Source organism: Hyperolius riggenbachi, chromosome 7, assembly GCF_040937935.1.
Source record: "Hyperolius riggenbachi isolate aHypRig1 chromosome 7, aHypRig1.pri, whole genome shotgun sequence".
In the NCBI taxonomy this organism is placed as follows: Eukaryota; Metazoa; Chordata; class Amphibia; order Anura; family Hyperoliidae; genus Hyperolius; species Hyperolius riggenbachi.
In genome coordinates, this window is record NC_090652.1 from 53,627,500 (window position 1) to 53,651,230 (window position 23,731).

The following is a 23,731-nucleotide window of genomic DNA, read 5'->3' on the forward strand; positions in this document are numbered from 1 at the left end:
GCTTTTCTGCTTTCTAGCAGAAAAGCATTTGAGAAAGATGCAACGCTGGTGGTTCAGCTCTTGAAGCATCCAAACTATTTCCAATTCTGAAAACATCTGTGGATGTATCAGTGAAAAAAATTGATCACACCTATTGAACAGTTTATAACCACTTTGCATTCCTGGGTTTTCACCCCTTAACCATTTAAAGATTGCTCCGTGCCAGTTGGCACCCCTTAACCATTTAAATACTGCTCCACGCCAGTTGGCATGGACGTGGCGGCAGCTCCAGGACCGCCTAACTCCGATCGGCATGCAATCCTGGGGGCAGAGTTTGCAGGTGATTGTGCGCGCCGCTGCACGCGCATCCCCGCTTGAATGACGGATCTCTGCTCCACTATCAGTCTTACAACGGTAATCGCCACTAGGAGACTGTTAGACAGCGAAACCGCCATCTAATAACCCTGTACAGCACTGCAATCTAAGCAGTGCTGTACTGGGGACAGCCGTGTGACACTAAAGCCTATGATAGCTAATCACGCTGATTGGCTGGCGAGGGGAGGGAGAGCGGGCTTGAAAAAAAATATAGACAGAAAGCTAAGATTTATTTAAAAAAATAATCATATAAATGTTTATATAAAGAAAATAAACATTGGAGGAGCAATCATTGCTCGCCAGTCGCCAACAGAGAGCTGTGTTGGTGGGCAGAAAAGGGCGGGGGGGAAATCACTTATGTGCGGACATGTACTGCCCTGCAGTGAGGCCTTAAAGCTGCAGTGGCCAATTTAGGGAAAAATGGCCTGGTCTTTAGGGGGGTTTAACACTGCGGCTGTGGTTAAGATTTCTAACAAGTTTGACTTTTCGGCTGTGTCACTATTAATACAGCAATAGCTTTTTATTACTTATGCCACTAAAGTAATACAAAAAAAAATAGTGTTTTGTTTTTTGTTTGTTTTTTTCAGGACAATCTAGGCTTTCTTTTGGGTAGTATTTTTTTCCAGGAATTGTTTTATTTTATGAATATTTTATTGGGGAAAATTAAATTCAAAGTAATCCACCACTGCTCCTTTACCAAACTGCTTTATTTTCAAAGTGCAAAAGTAGTTGGAAATAGCCCCCCCGTTCTTGTTCACACCACAGCTGTGTGGCATGAACAAGAGCCAAGGAGGCTCGAAACAGCTGGCTGTTGTTAGTTTACAGCATTTTTAATGTGACTTCTTTTGCATTTTGAAAATAAAGCAAATTGGTAAAATTTGTGTTGGATAACTTTGGATTTTGTTTGCTTAAGTCCCGTTGGTACCTGGGTTAAACCCTGCATGCACCTACACCCAGTCATTTGAGTGCTCCCCCCCCCCCCCGCCTCCCAAGGCAGGGCAGGTCAGATTGTCTTCATCTCTTCACCCAGAATAGGTAGATGAGCATGGCCAAGCAGTTGTCACTGTTCTCCTAATTCGCTATTTCTGAACTTGAATTACATGGAAAAGAATAAATATACAAAATAAAAATGTTTGTACATTAATGGACATTTTATGTCTTGAGGGAAGTCTTTGTCACTATTGGATCACAGCATCATCTGCTGTTTCATTTATATGATATGATGCTGTTTCAGGAGACCATCAACCAAAGCCAACATCCCCTGCCTTCTATCAGGACAGAACCAACTCTGACCTAGCACACTCCCAGGGAAAGCCTTTCCACCCAAGTGAGTATTTTATTAATCAATTATTTTTATATAGAGGAAGATCCCCAAATCATGGTATACATTAAAGCCATCATGTGATTCCAAGTCCAGGGACACCTGAACAACAATCTCCTTTTGTTATATTCCAACGTTTTCTGTGTTTTCATCTATATGATCTGATACTGTTTCAGGAGAAGTTCAAACAATGTCAACGCCCTGTGACTTCTACCAGGACAGAACCAACTCTGATCCAGCACACCCACAGGGAAAGTCTTTCAATAAAAGTGAGTATTTTAATAATGAAGTATTTTTATACTCAGGTAGAAACACAAATTATAAGACAAATAAAAACTGACATAAGGCAAGATAAGGCAGAACAGCTTATTTGGGCGCAATTTTCATGTCAAAAATTGGTGCCACTATAGGCATCAATGTTTATTTTTAGGATTTCTAGCTATAGTCAGTTATTTGAGTGCTGGAAGTATGAGAGAACTCTGGTTAGCAGTGGGAGCACCCCTGCTGCAATAGAGTTCTGGCACTGGTAGTTAGTGCGGGTAGAACCGGATATCAGCTGAACTCCAGGTAGTGGTGGAAACTACAGCATTGGTCATTTTTGCTGTGTTGGGTAGTGGCAGTGTTATTGTTAGGCATGGGTAGAGGGTGCATAGGATGAGAGTAGGTTAGCTTTTAGTGTTAGGTGTAAATGGGGGAAGATTTGTGTTAGGTAGGGGGTTAGTGTTAGGCATAGATTGGGTAAGGGTAGTGTTAGGCATAGGTAGGAGGGAGGTTAGTGTTAGGTGTAATTAGTGGAGTGTTAGTTGTAGGCCAGTGGTAGGTTAGTGTTAGACCTGGTAGGGAGTAGTTATTAATATGTGTAGGTAGAGAAGAGGTTAGCATTATGCATAGGTGTGTGTGTGTGTGTGTGTGTGTGTGTGTGTGTGTGTGTGTGTGTGTGTGTGTGTGTGTGTGTGTGTGTGTGTGTGTGTGTGTGTGTGTGTGTGTGTGTGTGTGTGTGTGTGTGTGTGTGTGTGTGTGTGTGGTGGTGGTGGTGGGGGGGGGGGGGTAGTGTTAGGCAAATATATGGTGGGAGATTAGTGTAAGAATTGGTAATATTATTTCTTTTGGGTTGACACTTTAAAGAAACCTGAAGCAAAAGAAAACAAAAAAAAAAAACAAATAAAAAAAAATAAAAATCCTTATGATATAATGAATTGTAAGTGTAGTATGGATGAGTTTTAGAACATTAGTAGAAAAGAGTCTCATATTTGTATTTTCAGTTATACAGCTTTTCTTTATAACATTGCATCATACTTGTCACACGCCCCCTAGTGGCCAGACCACACAATGCCTTCCAATCGGTTTCAGCACACAGATCACCCAATCTCTTGGACACAATCAATGCGCTGAAACCGTTGGAATTTTGGCAGCAGACAGACCAAAAGGAGGCGTGCAAAACTATAAAACCAAAATACTAGGCTGCCACCATCTTGTTTAAGTGGGACAGAGAAGCCCTTTCTGGCTGACTCTAAGACCTGCAGATAAATGCTTAAAGCAGAGGTCCAAGGTAAATTAAAAATCAAAATCCACTTACCTGGGGCTTCCTCCAGCCCCTGGCAGCCGTCCTGTGCCCTCGCCGCAGCTCCTCTCACTGCCGGTGTCCTGAGCTGAAGAAGCCAACCTCGCCAGGTCGGCTTCATGTGCGCTTCAAGGGCGCAGGTCACGTGGTGTCGTGGTAGCCGACGTCATCGGGTCTCTACTGCGCAGGCTACTTTTAGAAGTCTTATATTAGTAAATGCAATATATATAATTAATATATACAGAAAATCATTAAAATCAACAATTATAGAGACAATAGTGGCGCAGTATAAAAATAAAAAGGGAAGAGGTAAAAGAATACTTAAAGAGAATCTGTATTGTTAAAATCGCACAAAAGTAAACATACCAGTGCGTTAGGGGACATCTCCTATTACCCTCTGTCACAATTTCGCCGCTCCTCGCCGCATTAAAAGTGGTTAAAAACAGTTTTAAAAATTTTGTTTATAAACAAACAAAATGGCCACCAAAACAGGAAGTAGGTTGATGTACAGTATGTCCACACATAGAAAATACATTCATACACAAGCAGGCTGTATACACCCTTCCTTTTAAATCTCAAGAGATCATTTGTGTGTTTCTTTCCCCCTGCAGCTATCTTCCACTGAAGTGTCAGGCTGTTTCTTCCTGCCGAGTGCAGACAGCTCTGCCTGTATGTAATTCCTCAGTATGTGAAAGCCCAGCCAGCTCAGAGGAGGATTTATCCAGCTTGTAAAAGATAAGAGAGAAGAGAGAAGCTGCCCTAATCTAAATAATACACAGGCAGTGTGCAGAGAGGGGCCTGGAGGGGGGAGATGCATCACAGAACCACAACACTGAAGAACTTGGCAGCCTTCCAGACACAGGCTGACAAGTCTGACAAGAGAGAGATAAGTTGATTTATTACAGAGATGGTGATAGTAGAACGTGCTGCAGTAAGCCAGAACACATTAGAATAGCTTTTGGAACTTGTAGGATGATAAAAAACAGGATGCAATTTTTGTTACGGAGTCTCTTTAAGTTCAGGTGAAAATGTCAGTTTTTTGAAGAAGCAAGTTAATTTTCTTTGTTTCTGTTCCGGAAAATGGCCGCCAACCACATGGTCCCCTGGCTGGCCTGAGCAGGTGATGTTACACCGGGGGGACTGGGGAGGAGTCCCTGTCGAGTTCTTTTGAATGACCCACATTTTTGGGTGGGGTCTCAGGTTCAGCCCAGGGGCTGGACAGGGTGCGGTTATCCTTCTGAGTGGGACATTTGTGTCCACCAAATATGACATTTTTCATATTTCAGCTCATGCTTCCTGCACACACATAACAACCACAGATTCATATTCCTCAGAATATGACAGCTCATATATGACATCAAACTCTGTTGGTTTTACATGTTCTGGCACAAAGTAACTGAATACCTAGGGTTCTGGGGATGTCCGTGCCACCAATTTAATATTAAAATATTCACTAGACCCGGACTAGCAGAATGATATAATTTTCATACCTCGCATATAAACGGTATTCTTTAAACAAGCTAAAATCATATACTCCATGTATTTATAAGGGTGGTTGCACGGCTCCGTCGTGTCTACCGGAGACCATTCTCTATAGGCTCCCTGCTGTGGGCTTCCTGCGTTCTAAAGTAATTTAAGCCAAATTGTACTGAGTCACACTTTGCTGAGAGATAAGTTTCTTTGAACCAGGTAATTGAATGCAAACCCTGGTTTATCAGAGAGCAAATTAATCTCATGAAAAGAAGCTCTGCCAGCAGCTATGAAAGGGCAGAGACCCCAGGCTCGGCAGTCTGCTATCCCTAAACATAACATTTTGATTTGGGTTGGTAACAACAATCGGTGCAGATAACCGATTGCGATTGCATTTTCTAATGGCTCTTCTCTGACAATACTGTCACCATTGCAGTTTTAAAAGCACACTCTGTCATTTTTTAAAACATATTTTATTTCAAGATTTTGAAAAACAGATAAAACTCCCTGGAGCATAGAATGTAAGTCCATCATACAACAATATTTGACAGCATGTTATTAAAATGTTCAGGCCATCTAACCCTTCCCTATGCACCCTCCCCATCACCATCTCCACTCTGCCTTTTAAACTATAAAACAATGCAGAAATAATGAACCTTTGAACTTCTCTGCAGTAAAACTTTATCTCAAGCTGTCTCTCACTGTTTCTTTGTTGTTTAAGTGCTTCATAAAACAGGACTGTATTCGACCCAATGGGTGGAAAAGCTCAGAGAAGCTCTTTTGCATTAATAACAAGATAACAAGTGAAGTTTTTTACTCGTCCTGTACTTTAAAACAGTATGAGACTCTTTTGTATTTGCTACCAGGGATGAGCAGAAACTACGCCAGTGCGAATTCACGCATCATAGTTCACATCTACGCATCGTAGTTTGTAGGTGAAGTTTCAAAACTACGCTTACGAATTTACGCATAGCGAAGTACCGCTACGCATAGCTTACGCCCACTTTGTGTAGTTAACATGTGTATGGCGTAGTGAACTACGAATGCATTACTCGTGGCTAATTTTCCGCGTGCAATTGTATGCTTACAAATTTAAGCATTGGAAAGGGGAAAGTACGCATAGAAGAGTTCCCGGTTTAAGCATTTAACAGAGGAATTAATACGTAAAATTTTCCGCATACACTACGTTTCACACTACGCATATATGCATATTTTAACGCGTAGTCTACGAAATGCATACAAAGCGAATATTTGATTTCGAAGCCGTAGTTTGGTGAAGCGTAATTTCATAAAACGAATCATAGTTCCAGCGTACCGAAGTTGGCTGACTACGACCATCCCTGATAGGCAGCCAACAGATCACTCACTAATCAGATTTGATTAGAGAGAGATTTGTCTCTTTGTCAAATCTGCCCATCATTGCTATATGTATGGCTAGCTTTAGCTGTACCACACATACAATTCATTATCTCAGAAGATTTTTTTTTTTTAACTTCATGCTTGCTTTAAAAGATTTTAGAGGGGGTGGTATCAATAAAGTCTGAGAACCTGCCAAAGGAGACAAAGAAAGAGACAGGGACACCAGATCCCCTGATAGTGTAGCATGTTGAGGGTATGGGACACACAACAATGCTATGTGCAGAATACTCACAAGAATAGGTTGCAAGACTGGCAACCACAATATAACAGCTGGTGAGGAAAGTCTATCCTCACTCGGGTTCTTTAGTCTTCGACAATGTAGGTCGCTCTCCAGGTAAACAAAAAGGGGTGTAAGGATTCCAAGTAACCAACATACACTGTTAACACCCCAAGCTGAGGGGGTTGGTGTTAGATATTACTGGTAATCAGAGATGGCCCGAACCTCCAATTTTCGGTTCGCAAACTTCCGCAAAAGTTCGGTTTGTGCAAACTTTCGTGAACCACAATAGACTTCAATGGGGAGGCGAACTTGGAAAACCAGAAAAACTTATGCTGGCCAGAAAAGTGACGGAAAAGATGTTTCAAGGGGTCTAACACCTGAAGGGAGACATGGTTGAGTGGGATAGACGTCAAAAGTCCTGGAAATAAATTTGGTTTTGACGCAAAGCAGTGTTTTAAGGGCAGAAATCACATTCAATGCTAAATTGCAGGCCTAAACTTCCACCCCCCTCCTCCTCGTCGTCCTCCTCGTCCTCCTCCTCTCTTGTCTTGTCTTCCAGGGATGTGTAGGATGTCAAAAGCCAGCTTACAGACATTGGCCGGGAATCAAACCCAGGTCAACTGCTTTGAAGGCAGCTATGCTCACCACTATACCACCAACACTACATGCAGAAGCCAGCCTAGCATGTACCATTGTGATATATCCAAGAGAAAAATGAGCTTAAGCAGAGTGGTTCAGCGGTTGCTTTTGACATCCTACAAATCCCTAAGCAAGCTCATTTTTCTCTTAGGAATATCACAATGGTACATTCTAGGCTGGCTTCCTGGCCAATGTATGTGAGGTTGCTTTTGACATCCTACAAAACCCTAAGCAAGCTCATTTTTCTCTTGGGTATATCACAATGGTACATGCTAGGCTGGCTTCAGCATGTAGTGTTGGTGGTATAGTGGTGAGCATAGCTGCCTTCAAAGCAGTTGACCTGGGTTCAATTCCTGGCCAATGTATGTGAGGTTGCTTCTGACATCCTAGAAATCCCTAAGCAAGTTCATTTTTCTCTTGGGTATATCACAATGGTACATGCTAGGCTGGCTTCAGCATGTAGTGTTGGTGGTATAGTGGTGAGCATACCTGCCTTCAAAGCAGTTGACCTGGTTTTGATTCCTGACCACCTACAAATCCCTAAGCAAGCTCATTTTTCTCTTGGGTATATCACAATGGTACATGCTAGGCTGGCTTCAGAATGTAGTGTTGGTGGTATAGTGGTGAGCATAGCTGCCTTCAAATCAGTTGACCTGCGTTCGATTTCTGGCCAATGTATGTGAGGTTGCTTTTGACATCCTACAAATCCCTGGAAGACAAGACAAGAGAGGAGGAGGAGGAGGAGGAGGAGGAGGAGGAGAAGGTGGAGGTGGAAGGTAAAAAAAAACAAACACAAGAACAAGATTAGCTCTCAAAAGAGCTGTTGTGGGGTGCTATTTTAGGAATAACAATCAGCCAGGAGCATGCTAACAAGCTTACAAGAGCCTAACTAATCTTTCCCTATGAGAGATTGCCAGCAGCTTTCCCTTCATTAATTACTACAGGGACACGAACGACTATAATGGCAGGCGCTGGCTGCCTTATATAAGGGGTGGGGTGGCTGCAGGAGATAGTGTAGCCTGATTGGCTACAACGGGCCTGCTGACTGTGATATAGAGGGTCAAAGTTGACCCTAATGGTGCACTATGGGGGCGAACCGAACTTCCGGGAAAGTTCTCGTTCGCATGCGAACGCGAACCACCCAAAGTTCGCCTGGAACCGTTTGCCAGCAAACCGTTTGGGCCATCTCTACTGGTAATGCCATACAATGTCATAGAGGTGTTCCCTGCTTGCAAAACACAAATTTTAAGACACTTTTTGTTATTAGATCTAAGGAAGTGGACTGCGATCCGCGAAACGCATTATCATTCAAGTGTCTGGGTTCTATCAAAAATGTTATTAATTTATTTAGGCTACCTCCTTCTTTTAGAGATGCTGCAAACATAGAATTTTCTATTCGCGAACAGGAACATCCAAAAATGTTCGCGAACAGGTGAATCTGGCGAACCGCCATAGACTTCACTTGCCAGTCAAATTTTAAAACCTACAAAGACTGTTTCTGGCCACAAAAGTGATGAAAAAGTTATTTAAAGGGATCTAAAACCTGGAGTGTGGCATGCCGGAGGGGGATCCATGCCAAAAGTCTCGAAATTACTGAGTTGACACAAAGTCAGGTTTTAATCCCTAAAGTGCAGAAGTCACATTATGCCCAGCTCTGGGTGTCAGTGGGCTGTGGAGTGTCACACAAAAAAAAAACCACAGGACCGATGTGCTAGCCCTCAATAGGGCTGTTTGAAGTGCTTTCACAGCAAGTGAGGAACAAGAACACAGGTCTAGCTAATGTTTTCTCTACTTATCTGCAGCAAGTCTGACCCTGCTCTCACTAACAGTCAGCAGCCAGCAGATAATTAATCCAATATGGTCACTGCAAATGCTTTTTGATAAGGGGGTAGGGTCCAGAAAGGGGTGCTAGCTGATTGGCTGCCATGTGTCTGCTGACTGTGAGGGGTCAAAGTTTAGCTGAATGATGATGTATAGGGGCAAATCGATCATGCCAAATGTTCACTGTTCGCCGCGAATGCAAACAGCCGATGTTCGCAGAATACTGCTTGCCAGTGAACTGTTCGGGCCATCTCTTTTATTTATATTTTATTTAGCTGGCTTACATTTACAAATCACATCCTGGGGTGCGTCCTTCCTCCCAGTAATCACTTTAAAAGGATTACCTTTCTGTAACGATTGCGGAATAATCTCCGTGATCAGCGCACAAGGCGAGCGCCGACACGGCGGAAATCCTCCACAAGCGTATGAAGGGGGGAACCCAGCTTTTGGTGCAAGCACCAGTAGAGGGCAATTCCCACCGGCAGATGGTGCTGTGGAGTGCAGACGAGTACAACCGCTGCACGGCCACAGATGCCAGATGGGGATTGTACGGATCAAGACAATGCGGGGCTGAACAGCCCTTAAAGAGAAAGAGCACAGGTACAGTATGAATGTGTGTTCACCAAACTAGTCGCGACCCAGCGACGGTGAACACACATCAGCAGAAACAAAGTAGGAACGCAATCGCGAGAGAGGCGATTGCCAGAGGGGACACAAAGCTTAAAGGGACACTTAAGTCAAAAAATATAGCATATATCATATACCATATAGCAGCATAGAGGGTGCTAATGTGTCTGGGAACGCGAAGAATCACTCGCATCCCCAGCCTGTCAGCTCCTGTCAATGAAACAGGAAGTGGCTGCTGGCGGGGCCAGGAGGATCGGAGGGAGACGGCGAGGGCACCGGACAGCTGCAGGGGGCTATTGGAAGCCATAGGTGAGTAAAACTCATTTTTTGTTTGAATTAAGTGTCCCTTTAAGCAAGACAGGGGACGAGAGTAGCAAAGGCACAGCAAATCATACAATGAGAAGATAAGGAAAATAACTAACTAAACGCGAACACCGCACTCATTCGCAACAGCGAACGCGTTTACAGCGCGGTCTCTGCGTGTTAAGCACAACAGAGACAAGCATGCCACCCTAACTAACCACCGACAGACAAACACGAAACAGAGAACGCGTGCGCTTGCTTAACGGTTACCTCACCAAGCCTACAGCAAGCGTTCGTATCAGACAAGACAAACAAACGGAAAACAGGAATAAGCTAGGAAGGATCCACAGCAGCTACCGCTAGGGGCTAGTGCGATCCAAGCAAGACAGGCAGATGAGATAGCTGATAGCAACCGCTGCTCCCGCTATACTCCAAGAAAACAGAACAGAAGGATCCACAGCACTAGCGCAAGGCTAGTGCGATCCAGGCAAGACAGATCAGAAGGATCCACAGCACTACCGCTAGAGGCTAGTGCGATCCAGGAAAACAGAACAGAAGGATCCACAGCACTAGCGCAAGGCTAGTGCGATCCAGGCAAGACAGATCAGAAGGATCCACAGCACTACCGCTAGAGGCTAATGCGATCCAGGAAAACAGAACAGAGGGATCCACAGCGCTAGCGCAAGACTAGTGCAATCCAAGCAAGACGGATCAGAAGGGGCTACCGGTAGCAACCGCTGCCCCGGTTAGCACCCAAACAAACAGAACGATTTCCTGTCGACCACTGCTGGGACAGGACAATCGCAACAGACAGACAAAACAGATATGCAATTTAACTGCACTAGGAAACTGCCTAGTACAGTTCCATGAATTACTCTAAGATAACTTTAACAAGAAATAGCATGGCTGACACTCTAGGAGTGTTTCAACAAACCCTGAAGGAATGACCAGCAAAGGATTGTGGGTGATCCCAACCTTTATACTGCCAGCAGCTAGATGATTTGCATAACCAATGTATGCAAATCCCTCAGCAACAGAGCAGGTCTGGAACTTGCAAGACAAAGCCAGGTCTCTTATCCAGAGACCTGCATCCCTCAGACACAAGGAATGGTCAAGCAGCTGTCTGCCTGTGCAGCCAGCCGAGCGGATCATTACACTTTCCTTGCAAGATATTCTATTATTGGGAATAAATTGCGGCCAACCCCTTTTGTCAGTAGCTTTGTCAGTAGCTGCAGGAAATTATAAAATACTCCTTATATTGAATGTCCCATAATCCATCAGAGTCTATAAATGTAAGTGAAGTTAGCAGCATTACACCAGTGGAAGATATCAAAGGAAACAGACTATGCTGGTAGCATCTGAACTTGAAATTGTGCAGTGTAGTAACTGGCATCATGCCTTAAGTGTAAAGGTAGCCACACACCATACAATAAAATGATCCAATTTTACGAAACAATTGGTTGTCCTGAAATATTGAAAGTTTTTTTTTTCTTTTTTCCATTTGTTCGAGAAATCTGGTTGAACTTGCAGTTTTTAATCGACAATAGAAGATCAGGAGTGTTGGATTTTATTATAATTTTTTATAAAAATTGAAGAGTGTGTGGTAGATTGTCAATTATTTGATATACAGACCCAAGCATTTTTTTCTAAACTTTCAACCATTTTTTTTTTTTTAATTGGGGAAAAATTGAACATATGTGTGTGGTACATTGGTCAGATTTATGAAATGTTACAGTCAGAAAAATGTATTGCATTCTTGAATTGAAAAGATGTTAAAACAAAAAATTGTATGGTGTGTGGCCACCAGCAGTCTTAAAGGGACTCCGAGCTGTAAATATAATCAAAATCAGAACTTACCTGGGGCTTTCTACAGCTCACCGTAGGTCAGGAGGTCCCTCGGCGTCCTTCTAGCTCTTCTCCCAGGCCTTAGCTCAGAAATGGCTCCCGCCTCCCGGCTGCTCCCGGCGACACTGGGCCTGAGTGTCGGGCTCCTTCTTCTGAAAGCTGACGTCAGTCGTCACCACGCCAGCCGCCTCGCGTCATCAGTAATTGCGCATGCACCGTACTGTCACACCGGCCGTTGTGATGACGCGAGGCAGCCGGCGTGGTGACGACTGACGTCATCTTTCGGGAAGAAGGAGCCCGACACTCGGGCCCATTAGTTACTATTGGAACACAATGTTATCTGCTTTTTCATCTTTATGAGATGATGCCATTGCAGGAGATCAACCAAAGCAAATATCTCGTGCCTCCTCCCGGGACGGAACCCGCTCTGATTCAGCACAACCCCAGGGAAAGTCATTAAACCAAAGTGAGTATTTTATTTATCATCAATTATTTTTATACAGAGCCAGAACCACAAATCATGAAATACATGAAAACTGTCATGTGGTCCGGGTCCAGGGGACACCTGAACAGCAATATCCTTCTTCCGCCTTTCCCTGCAGATACCGCTTAACGGGGATATTCATTTTCTCTTTGTTTAAATTACAGATACAATACTTTTTGAAATTCATCTTATTACAAAAATGTATTATGTAATAGTTTTCTTTACACTAAAGGGTCCATTTGCTATTCACTGTTTCATCTAATATTTCTCCTAGGAGACAATTTACCGTAATAACTTTTCAACACAATTGAAAAAATCCCCCACAGTAGGTAAAAAAAAAAAAATCACTGACAAAATTATTCTAAGTACTTTCTTGTTTGTTGGTGGCTTGAAATAGCTTAAAAGGCATTTTATTGATAATATGTGAAAATATAACCTAGGAAAAAACTAAGGCGAAAAAGTTAATTGCATATTGGCCAAGGTCTTTTTTAATAGTGTGATCATTAACAAATGATTTTATTTTTTTAAGATCATTCAGATTGAAATAAGATTGTCTTTAATTATGAATCGATCCAACGAATAAGGGCCATGCCACACAGGCACTGATCTGATCAGGGCTGGTTTTAGACTTTTTGCATGAGGCAAACTTGTCAGGATGCTGCCCCCCCCCCCCTTCCCGATTTCCATATGCAGCAACTTGAGACGTGCTGCTGCAGCTCAACACACTAACACACTGGCAAACTGGCTGGCTACAAGTCTGTGACAAACAAACTGCTCACCCTCAGCCAGTCCGCCATCTTCTATTCCTCCTTAGTCAGGACAGCAGTGCCACTTCCTCCCTTCTGCTGTGCAAATGAAACACTGCTGCTCTCCTGCCTCCCCCTCCTCACTCACTGTCAGACTCCTCAAACAGCACAACAAGCTGCTTTTCCCCAATGATGATCTCTTTACCTCGCTCGCTCTCCTCTCACTTCTCCACTTACTCTGATTACATGTTGTTCAATGTTTCACCCTTCTTAATGATCATATGACAGATGCCACAGTTGTAAAACATCTCAAAATACATTATTTAGCTCATTCCAAATGATACCACACTTGCCTTATTTCATCACTAGTTGAGCATATAGCATACCATTATTGCGCGTCTGTTCGTCTGAAGCGACTGGTTTTAATCACTATGGCACATAGTTTGGGGACCCCAATGCTGTACAGACATTATTAGGCAGCAGCATAGTGATGTATTTACACAGCATTGGGTCACACTAAACCAATGCCTCAGTGATCACATCTGATCACTATGCACTGCAGCAATTACAGATTACAGGTGTTCATGAATTTTAAGGCCATGTATAGGTGAAACAAGTGGTTAATTAGTTAGGCAAGGGTTAAACATTAACTACGGGGGTAGGACACACTTTATAATTTTAGTAATAGACTTTAAACATTTTAGGACATGAATTGCGCACCCTAACTGGCCTTCCTGTACTTTCCAGGACATGAAAATGATGTCATGCATTAAAAGATGCTGAGGCACGCTTGTGCACTCTCGCACCTGCATGCACATGCCCCTTTCTACGCAACTCACCTACATGCGTGTACACATATTTGCATGTTGGAAATAGCAACAGGAAACAGGATTACCTAAACTGCAGTATAGTAAAGCAACCACAAGATGTCATTGTTTGTAAAATGATGTGTTATCTCTCTGGTATTGGGATTTCCTCTATTCATTTTGTGTTCCTCCCTGTTCTAAGTTAAGTTGACCATACACTTATGAATTTCCACTCAAGGGGCTTGATTCACAGAGTGCTAACTGTTAGCACGGCCGTTTCCGTGCAAATTTTCACCATGCGTGCGATCGTGAATTTTCATGTGAAACGATAACGTTTTCGCGCGCAAACGTAATTTTTCACTTGAAAACGATATCGATTTTGCGTGAAAATTTGCGCTTGCGCACGAAAACGTTATCATTTCGCGTGAAAATTCGCGATCGTGCACAATGCGAAAATTCGTGCGAAAACGGCTAACAGTTAGCACTCTTTTGTGAATCAAGCCTAATGTTTCAAAACAATCAATTCCTTTTTGAAAAGAATTGATTCAGAAAAAACACCACATCAATTTTCAATAGAATGTAGCAGGGAATCTATTGAAAATTGATCAAACTGCAGAGTTGGACTGTTCAATGCAGTGCAAAGCTACGGGCCATTGATCTGCCAATGCTCTTGCCCATGCCCCACAAATGCAGGGGGGGGAGCAGGCATATACCTACACCTGTCCTTATGCCTACTGCTCCCCCAGTTATCCTCTATGCCCTCTGTAGCACACCTAAAAGCCCCCGGGATCCTCTTACGGTCGGCCGGGCCGGGACTTACTTTGCAGTTGCTGTCCGGGCTCCGCGCGTCCTTTTTTTTTTTAAACTTTAAAATTTTTATTAGCAGAAAATAATTATACAACAATAAATTGAGCAACATTGACATCTGCTAAATTTATAAATAACATACGCAAATTTTAACATTCAAACTCCTGTGAACTATGCACAATAGAAATAACATGTTAAGGTAAACTAACACAATATGAAAATACAACAGTATTAACATAAAAGTAAAAACAATCAAAGTAGGTTCTAGTCCCTCAATCTTATTTACTAGCGGGTCAGAATAAAGCTATTAAATTTATTATAATAAGAAGCATTATATTATGGATTAGCATAGATGACTCTCTTAAAATTATGACATATATGAAAATGATTTATTATGCGTTACTTCTTAATCTATTCTCCATGGATATATTTAAATTATATAAGGAAATAACTTGGGAAAGGGATGGGGATTCACTTGATTTCCACTCACAAACTATTTGATGTCTGGTGGCACAGATCACCTGAGAAATTTCAAGCCTGTAATTCAGTGGAATTTCATCTATGCCTATATGTAACAGAGCCAACTGAGGAGTTAGTTGAAAATCTTCCCAAATGTTTTCAAAAATAAAATGTACTATTTCTTGCCATAAAGTACTAATAAAGGGACATTGCCACAAAATATGATAAAGAGTACCTATCTTCCCACAATTCCTCCAACAATTAGGCAAATTATTTGGTGCAAATTTGGATATAATTAAAGGAGTTACATACCATCTTAATAAAATTTTGTGAAATGTTTCCCAATGTGTTATACACTTAGAAAAACGAGAAATATGTAAAGAGGCTTGCTTAATATGAAGGATTGTTATTTTAGTTTACATTTCTATTGACCACTGGTTAGTGTAACATTGGAGTTGATGTTCATTCCCCTTAATGAGTTCCTCATAACAAAGTGAGATGCCTTTTTTTAAGGGAAGAGTAGCACAAATATATTGTAATAATCTTTTAGGAAGCAGGGGTAATTTGTGTTTTACCTTAGACCAGCAGTGCTTTAATTGAAGAAATGTATAGAATTCAGTGATTGGTAAAGAATACTTCTTAACAATCTCTGAAAACAATAAAAAATTACCATTTTGGACTAATAAATTAATACTAGTTATGCCAGATTTAATCCATCTATTTAGATTAATAGTGTTAATTAAATAAGAAAAGGTTGTTAAAGGGATAGAAGGTATCATGACTTCTTCACTTTTGATGGATTTAATCAGGTATCTCCAAGCTGAAATAGTGGATTGAATTGTGGGAAAAGAAGGAATTTTGATAGTTTTCTGCATCATATTAGCTAAAAGATAACTCTTTAGATCACCTTTAACGAGGGATTGTTCTATTTGCACCCACAATGGAAGATCAGTACGTTGATGCCACCAAGCGTTTGATATTTCTATGTGGCATGCATAGTACATAGCCCTACTGCAAGGAACACCCATCCCCCCTAACAGTTTAGGAATCATTAGTACTGTAAGCTTTGTTCTATGTCGTTTGCAATTCCATATATACTCAGTTATGATCTTATTTATTTCCTTAAAGAATTTCGGTTTAATCGGAATATGAACTGTACAAAGTATATAAGTTATCTTAGGAAGGGTTTGCATTTTGTAAGCTGCTAGCCTGCCAGCCCAAGAAAGGCTATTTAATGAAATGTTTTTAAGTTCTTTTTTAATTTTTTGTAGAAGAGGGGAATAATTTAATTTATAGAGATCATTAACTTTTTTGGAGAGTGTAATGCCAAGATATTTTATTGAGTTTGAAACCCACGGAAAAGGATATTTACTTTGTAATTCTTTAATAATTTGTTTAGAAATATGTACACCCAAGATTAATGATTTAGAATGATTAATTTTATAATATGAAGCCTTAGAGAAGCTCCCAAGAACCTCAACCAGAATTGGTAAAGATATTTTGGGACTAGTAATAGCAAGGATGGTATCATCTGCAAATAACCCAATTTTATGATGATATTCAGCTATTTGGATGCCCTGTATTTCGGGGTTATCTCTAATGGCAGTTGCTAAAGTCTCCATTATTAGAGTAAATATCAATGGGGAAAGAGGGCATCCCTGTCGTGTCTCATTAGTTATAAGAAATTCTTTAGATATGAATCCATTAGATGACACTACAGCCGTAGGACATGTGTATAATGCCATTATCCCTTGATGAATATTTCCCACTATCCCAAATTTTTTAAGTGTTGCTGAACGAAATCCCCAATGAACCCTATCAAATGCCTTCTCTACATCTAGTGAAAGATACAGAGAAGGCACCTTATTTAAATCTGGATAACGTAATAGGTTTATGAACCGTCTTGTTCTATCACTGGATTGCTGACCCCTTATAAAGCCCACTTGATCAAGACCAATTACAGTAGGTAGAATCTTTAGAAGTCACGTAGCAATAATTTTTGAATATAATTTGGTATATCCATTTAGAAGAGATATAGGCCTATAGCTAAAAGTAAGACTATCATCTTTATCTTGTTTGGGTATAATAGAAATTCTAGCTAAGAGGTATTCTTTAGGCAATGCACCTTTCTGAATTAATGAATTAAACAAATTACATAGTCTGTGAGCCAGAAGGACCTGAAAAGTCTGAAAATAATTGTTTGTAAACCCATCTGGGCCAGGAGCCTTATTAGGTTTCATACTTTTTATGGCAGCAATTACCTCAGAAATCGAAATGTCAGAGTTTAAAGGGACTCCGAGCTCATCTAAAAAATAAAAGTTGTACTCACCAGGGGCTTTCTCCAGCCCAGTGCTGGTCGGGAGGTCCCACGCCGGCGTCCTGGCTCCTCTTCTTCACCCCGCTCCGGAATGGCTGACAGGCCGCAGCCCGGGTGACACTCTCCCGAGTGTCGGGCTGCTCCTTCCGCATATGACGCGGATTACGTCACACGCCGGCCGCCTCGCGTCATCACGGCGGCCGGCGTGAAAGTACTGCGCATGCGCGATTAAAGCGCGCATGCTCAGTACTTTCACGCCGGCCGCCGTGATGACGCGAGGCGGCCGGCGTGTGACGTAATCCGCGTCATATGCGGAAGGAGCAGCCGACACTCGGGAGAGTGTCGCCCGGGCTGCGGCCTGTCAGCCATTCCGGAGCGGGGTGAAGAAGAGGAGCCAGGACGCCGGCGTGGGATCTCCCGACCAGCACTGGGCTGGAGAAAGCCCCTGGTGAGTACAACTTTTATTTTTTAGTTGAGCTCGGAGTCACTTTAAGGTGTTCAAATGATCTATAGAAATAGTTGGTAATTTTAAAGAGCTCAGAAAACTAGAAATAATATTTTCGGTGGGTTGAGGAATACTTTGATCCAATTTCAGATTATATAAATCACTATAATAATCACTAAAAGCATCCACTATGAACTTTGGATTATATAATCTTTCGTTTGTATGAGGATGGATTATACTCTTAATTCTAGCTCTAGCTTGTCTATGTTTCAATATATTCGCTAATTTTTTATTAGCTTTATTACTCTGTGAATATTGGGAGAGTTTAACCTTTGATAGCATATATTGATAATCATCTTATAGTAAAATCCTCAATTCCTGTCTGAGTTTAACCACTTGCCGACTGCCCCCAGCCAATGGGTGGCGGCAAAGACTGGGCCTAAACGACCGCAATACGCCCATCAGCGGAGGCGGCGGCGGCAGGCGTGGTTATGCAGCGATCGCGTCATTCGTGCCGCGATCAGCCGCCGGCGACTGGCTCCGCCCCCCTAGCGCTGTAACCCGCCGGCCGTTCTCAAGTGCCGGCGGGTTACTAGCACCCGGATCGCCGCTGAAACAATGTATAATAGGCTTTGTAATGTATACAAAGCCTATTATACAGGCTGCCTCCTGCCCTGGTGGTCCCAGTGTCCGAGGGACCACCAGGGCAGGCTGCAGCTACCCTAGTCTGCACCCAAGCACACTGATTCCCCCCCCTGCCCCCTGATCACCCACAGCACCCCTCAGACCCCCCCCCCTGCCCACCCCCCAGACCACTGTTTGCACCCAATCACCCCCCTATTCACCCATCAATCACTCCCTGTCACTTTCTGTCAACGCTATTTTTTTAACCCTAAACTGCCCCCTGCTCCCTCCTGATCAACCCTCCACCCCTCAAATTCTCCCCAGACCCCCCCCCCCCAGACCCCCCCTGTGTACTGTATGCCTCTATCCCCCCTGTAATAACTCACTGATCACCTGTCAATCACCTGTCAATCACCCATCAATCACCCCCTGTCACTGCCACCCATCAATCAGCCCCTAACCTGCCCCTTGCGGGCAATCTGATCACCCACCCACACCAATAGATCGCCCACAGATCCGACATCAGATCACCTCCCAAGTGCAGTGTTTACATCTGTTCTCTACTCTAAACACCCACTAATTACCCATCAATCACCCCCTATCACCACCTGTCACTGTTACCCATCAGATTAGACCCTAATCTGCCCCTTGTGGGCACCCAATCACCCACCCACATGCTCAGATTGCCCTCAGACCCCCCTTATCAATTCGCCAGTGTATTATTTACATCTGTTCTTCCCTGGAATAACCCACTGATCACCTGTCAATCACCTGTCAATCACCTATCAATCACCCATCAATCACCCCCTGTCACTGCCACCCATCAATCACCCCCTGTCACTGCCACCCATTAATCAGCCCCTAACCTGCCCCTTGCTGGCAATCTGATCACCCACCCACACCAATAGATCGCCCGCAGATCCAAAGTCAGATCACCTCCCAAGTGCAGTGTTTACATCTGTTCTCTACCCTAAACACCCACTAATTACCCATCAATCACCCCCTGTCACTGCTACCTATCAGATTAGACGCCTATCTGCCCCTAGGGCACTCAATCACCCGCCCACACCCTCAGAACGCCCTCAGACCCCAGCCCTGATCACCTCGCCAGTGCATTGCTTGCATCTATTCCCCCCTCTAATCACACCTTAAGACACCCATCAATCACCTCCTGTCACCCCCTAGCACACCTACCCATCAGATCAGGCCCTAATTTGCCCCGTGTGGGCTCCTGATCACTCGGCCAAACCCTCAGATCCCCCTCAGACCCCCTTCCAATCCCACCCGCACCAATAGATCGCCCGCAGATCCAACATAAGATCACCTCCCCAGTGCATTGATTGCATCTATTTTCCCCTCTAACCACCCCCTGAGACACCCATCAATCACCTCCTGTCACCCACCTAGCACTCCTATCCATCAGATCAGGCCCAATACAACCTGTCATCTAAGAGGCCACCCTGCTTATGACCGGTTCCACAAAATTTGCCCCCTCGTAGACCACCTGTCATCAAAATTTGCAGATGCTTATACCCCTGAACAGTCATTTTGAGAAATTTGGTTTCCAGACTACTCACGGTTTTGCGCCCGTAAAATGCCAGGGCAGTATAGGAACCCCACAAGTGACCCCATTTTAGAAAAAGAACACCCCAAGGTATTCTGTTAGGTGTATGACAGGAGAAGTAGTATAATGTGTTTTGTGTTGTATTTTTACACATACCCATGCTGGGTGGGAGTAATCTCTCTGTAAATGGACAATTGTGTTTAAAAAAAATCAAAAATGTGTCATTTACAGAGATATTTCTACCACCCAGCATGGTTATATGTAAAAATACACCACAAAACACATTGTACTACTTCTCCTGAGTACGGCGATACCACATGTGTGACACTTTTTTGCACCCTAACTGCGCTAAGGGGCCCAAAGTCCAATGAGTAGAGATGTCGCGAACCTCAGATTTTAGGTTCGCGAACATTCGCGAAAGGTTCGGTTCGCGAAAAAGTTTGCGAACCGCAATAGACTTCAATGGGGAGGCGAACTTTGAAAATTTTAAAAAATTCTACCAGCTGGAAAAATGATATAAACATGTTTCAAGAGCTCTAATACCTGGAGGCACACCTGATTGAGTGAAATACACATCACTGCTGGAGGACCTGCCCTCCCTCCTCCTCCTCCAAGCAAGGTCCTTATACCATTTGACTCAGTTGTCTGCCTACACTAATTAGTTATGGGACAGCTGCTACAGAGATTTTAATTAGGCTCTTGTGGGTCTCCTCCTCCCCCCCTCCTTTCCTCCTCTTCCTCCTCCTCTCTCCTACCGGAGGGAGGAGGGTCTCATCTGCCAGGGAATTATGCTATTTCAAAAACCAGTTTACATCATACCATGGCTGGGAATCGAAACCAGATCTCACTGTGTGGTGGGCAAGTCACCCTAACCACTGTACCACCACACCAGTACTAACTGAAGCTGGCCTAAAATTTACCATTTATGCTCAATGCAATAGAAGCATTAGGTTGCTTAAAGGGAACCTTAACTGTGAGTGATATGGATGTTTCCTGTAAACAATACCAGTTGCCTGGCAGTCCAGCTGATCTTTGTGACTGCAATAGTGGCTGAATCACACCCTGAAACAAGCATGCAGCTAATCCAGTCTGACTTCAGTCAGAGCACCTGATTTGCATGCTTGTTCAGGGGCTGTGGCTAAAAGTATTAGAGACACAGGATCAGCAGGCAATTCAGGCAACTGGTATTATTTTAAAAGGAAAAATCCATATCCTTCTCCATTTAGGTTCCCTTTAAGGATTTGTAGCATAAAAGCCAACTCACATTGGCTGGGATTTGAACCTGGGTCTCACTGTGTGGTGGGCAAGCACGCTAACTACTGTACCACAACACCAGTAGTAACTGAAGCTGGCCTAAAATTTACCATTTATGCTCAATACAAGAGAAAAAGTAGAAAGGTTCAACAGTTGTCAAGAGAAAAATTAGAGAAAAATTAGACAAGACAAATAACATTTATATCACACTTTTCTCCTGGTGGACTCAAAGAACCAGTGCTGCAGCCACTAGGGCACGCTCTATAGGCCGTAGCAGTGCTAGGAAGACTTGCCTAAGGTCTCCTACTGAATAGGTGCTGGCTTACTGAACAGACAGAGCTGAGATTTGAACTCTGGTGTCCTGTGTCAGAGGCAGAGCCCTTAACCATTAGACCATCCAGCCACTGCTTACGGATATGTAGCCAGACAGTGTAGGAACCCCACAAATGACCCCATTCTAGAAAGAAGACACCCAAAGGTATTCCGTTAGGAGTATGGTGAGTTCATAGAAGATTTTATTTTTTGTCACAAGATAGCGGAAAATGACACTTTGTGAAAAAACACAATTAAAATCAATTTCCGCTAACTTGTGACAAAAAAAAAAAAAATCTTCTATGAACTCACCATACTCCTAACGGAATACCTTGGGGTGTCTTCTTTCTAAAATGGGGTCATTTGTGGGGTTCCTATACTGCCCTGGCATTGTAGGGGCCCTAAACAGTAAGGAGTAGTCTTGAAACCAAATGTCGCAAAATGACCTGTGAAATCCTAAAGGTACTCATTGGACTTTGGGCCCCTTAGCGCAGTTAGGGTGCAAAAAAGTGCCACACATGTGGTATCGCCGTACTCAGGGGAAGTAGTATAATGTGTTTTGGGGTGTATTTTTACACATACCCATGCTGAGTGGGAAAAATATCTCTGTAAATAGACAATTGTGTGTAAAAAAAATAAAAAATTGTCATTTACGGAGATATTTCTCCCACCCAGCATGGATATGTGTAAAAATAAACCCCAAAACACATTATACTACTTCTCCTGAGTACGGCAATACCACATGTGTGGCATTTTTTTGCAGCCTAACTGCGCTAAGGGGCCCAAAGTCCAATGAGCATCTTTAGGCTTTACAGGGGTGCTTACAATTAGGCACCCCCCAAAATGCCAGGACAGTGAACACACCCCACAAATGACCCCATTTTGGAAAGTAGACACTTCAAGGTATTCAGAGAAGAGCATAGTGAGTCCGTGGCAGATTTCATTTTTTTATGTCGCAAGTTAGAAGAAATGGAAACTTTTTTTTTTTTTGTCACAAAGTGTCATTTTCCGCTAACTTGTGACAAAAAATAAAATCTTCTATGAACTCAGCATGCCTCTCACTGAATACTTTGGGATGTCTTCTTTCCAAAATGGGGTCATTTGGGGGGTATTTATACTATCCTGGAATTTTAGCACCTCATGAAACATGACAGGTGGTTAGAAAAGGCAGAGATGCTTCAAAATGGGAAAATTCACTTTTGGCGCCATAGTTTGTAAACGCTATAACTTTTACCCAATCCAATAAATATACACTGAATGTTTTTTTTTTTATCAAAGACATGTAGCAGAATAACTTTCGTGCTCAAATGTATAGGAAATTTTACTTTATTTGAAAAATGTCAGCACAGAAAGTTAAAAAAGTCATTTTTTTGACAAAATTCATGTCTTTTTTGATGAATATAATAAAAAGTAAAACTCACAGCAGCAATCAAATAGCACCAAAAGAAAGCTGTATTAGTGACAAAAAAAGGAGGGAAAATTCATTTAGGTGGTAGGTTGTATGACCGAGCAATAAACTGTTAAAGCTGCAGTGGTCTAAATGGAAAAAAAGGCTCTGGTCCTTAAGGGGCGAAAAGACTGTGGTCCTCAAGTGGTTAAAGGGAACCTAAACTGAGAAGGATATGGATTTTTCCTTTTAAAATAATACCAGTTGCCTGAATCGCCTGCTGATCCTGTGTCTCTAATACTTTTAGCCACAGCCCCTGAACAAGCATGCAGATCAGGTGCTCTGACTGAAGTCAGACTGGATTAGCTGCATGCTTGTTTCAGGGTGTGATTCAGCCACTATTGCAGTCACAGAGATCAGCTGGACTGCCAGGCAACTGATATTGTTTAACAGGAAACATCCATATCACTCACAGTTAAGGTTCCCTTTAAAGAGATCCTCATGCAATACACTATTAAATTGGTCTTTTAACTTTCCAAAGATTTTATTTGAGTTAGGATGTTATTAACTTTTTCTAATTTATTTCTCTTCCTAGTGGCTCCCAGCCTAATCAATATACCTCTCAGAAAAGCTTTATGAGCAGCCCATACTGTAGAAGTATCCATCTGTTCACTTTCATTAATAGAAAAAAATTCTCTAAGTTGGTCACTTATATATTGTCGACTATCTTGTGTGGCAAATAGTGAGCTATTAATCTTCCAAGATCCTGTTGAAGGTTGATGTTTGTTGGATCGTAGGGAAAGTGTAATAGGGGCATGATCAGACCATGTGATCGGATGAATTTGTACATCCTTTACAGACTGTAGCGATATTCTATCTACTAAGAAAAAATCTATACGGGACCAGGATTTATGAACATGGGAATAATATGAATAATCTTTTTCAT

General features: G+C 42.6%; 1 protein-coding gene across 1 annotated transcript in view; it reads left to right on the plus strand.

Moving 5' to 3' along the window:
• The window catches only part of LOC137525520 (uncharacterized), a 177,603-nt gene that overhangs the window by 104,690 nt on the left and 49,182 nt on the right, over positions 1 to 23,731 (plus strand). Inside the window, exons 10-12 of the mRNA XM_068246642.1 lie at positions 1,589 to 1,681; positions 1,852 to 1,944; positions 11,957 to 12,046. Coding sequence (XP_068102743.1) covers positions 1,589 to 1,681; positions 1,852 to 1,944; positions 11,957 to 12,046 — 276 coding nt within the window. The remainder of the gene's footprint in view (positions 1 to 1,588; positions 1,682 to 1,851; positions 1,945 to 11,956; positions 12,047 to 23,731) is intronic.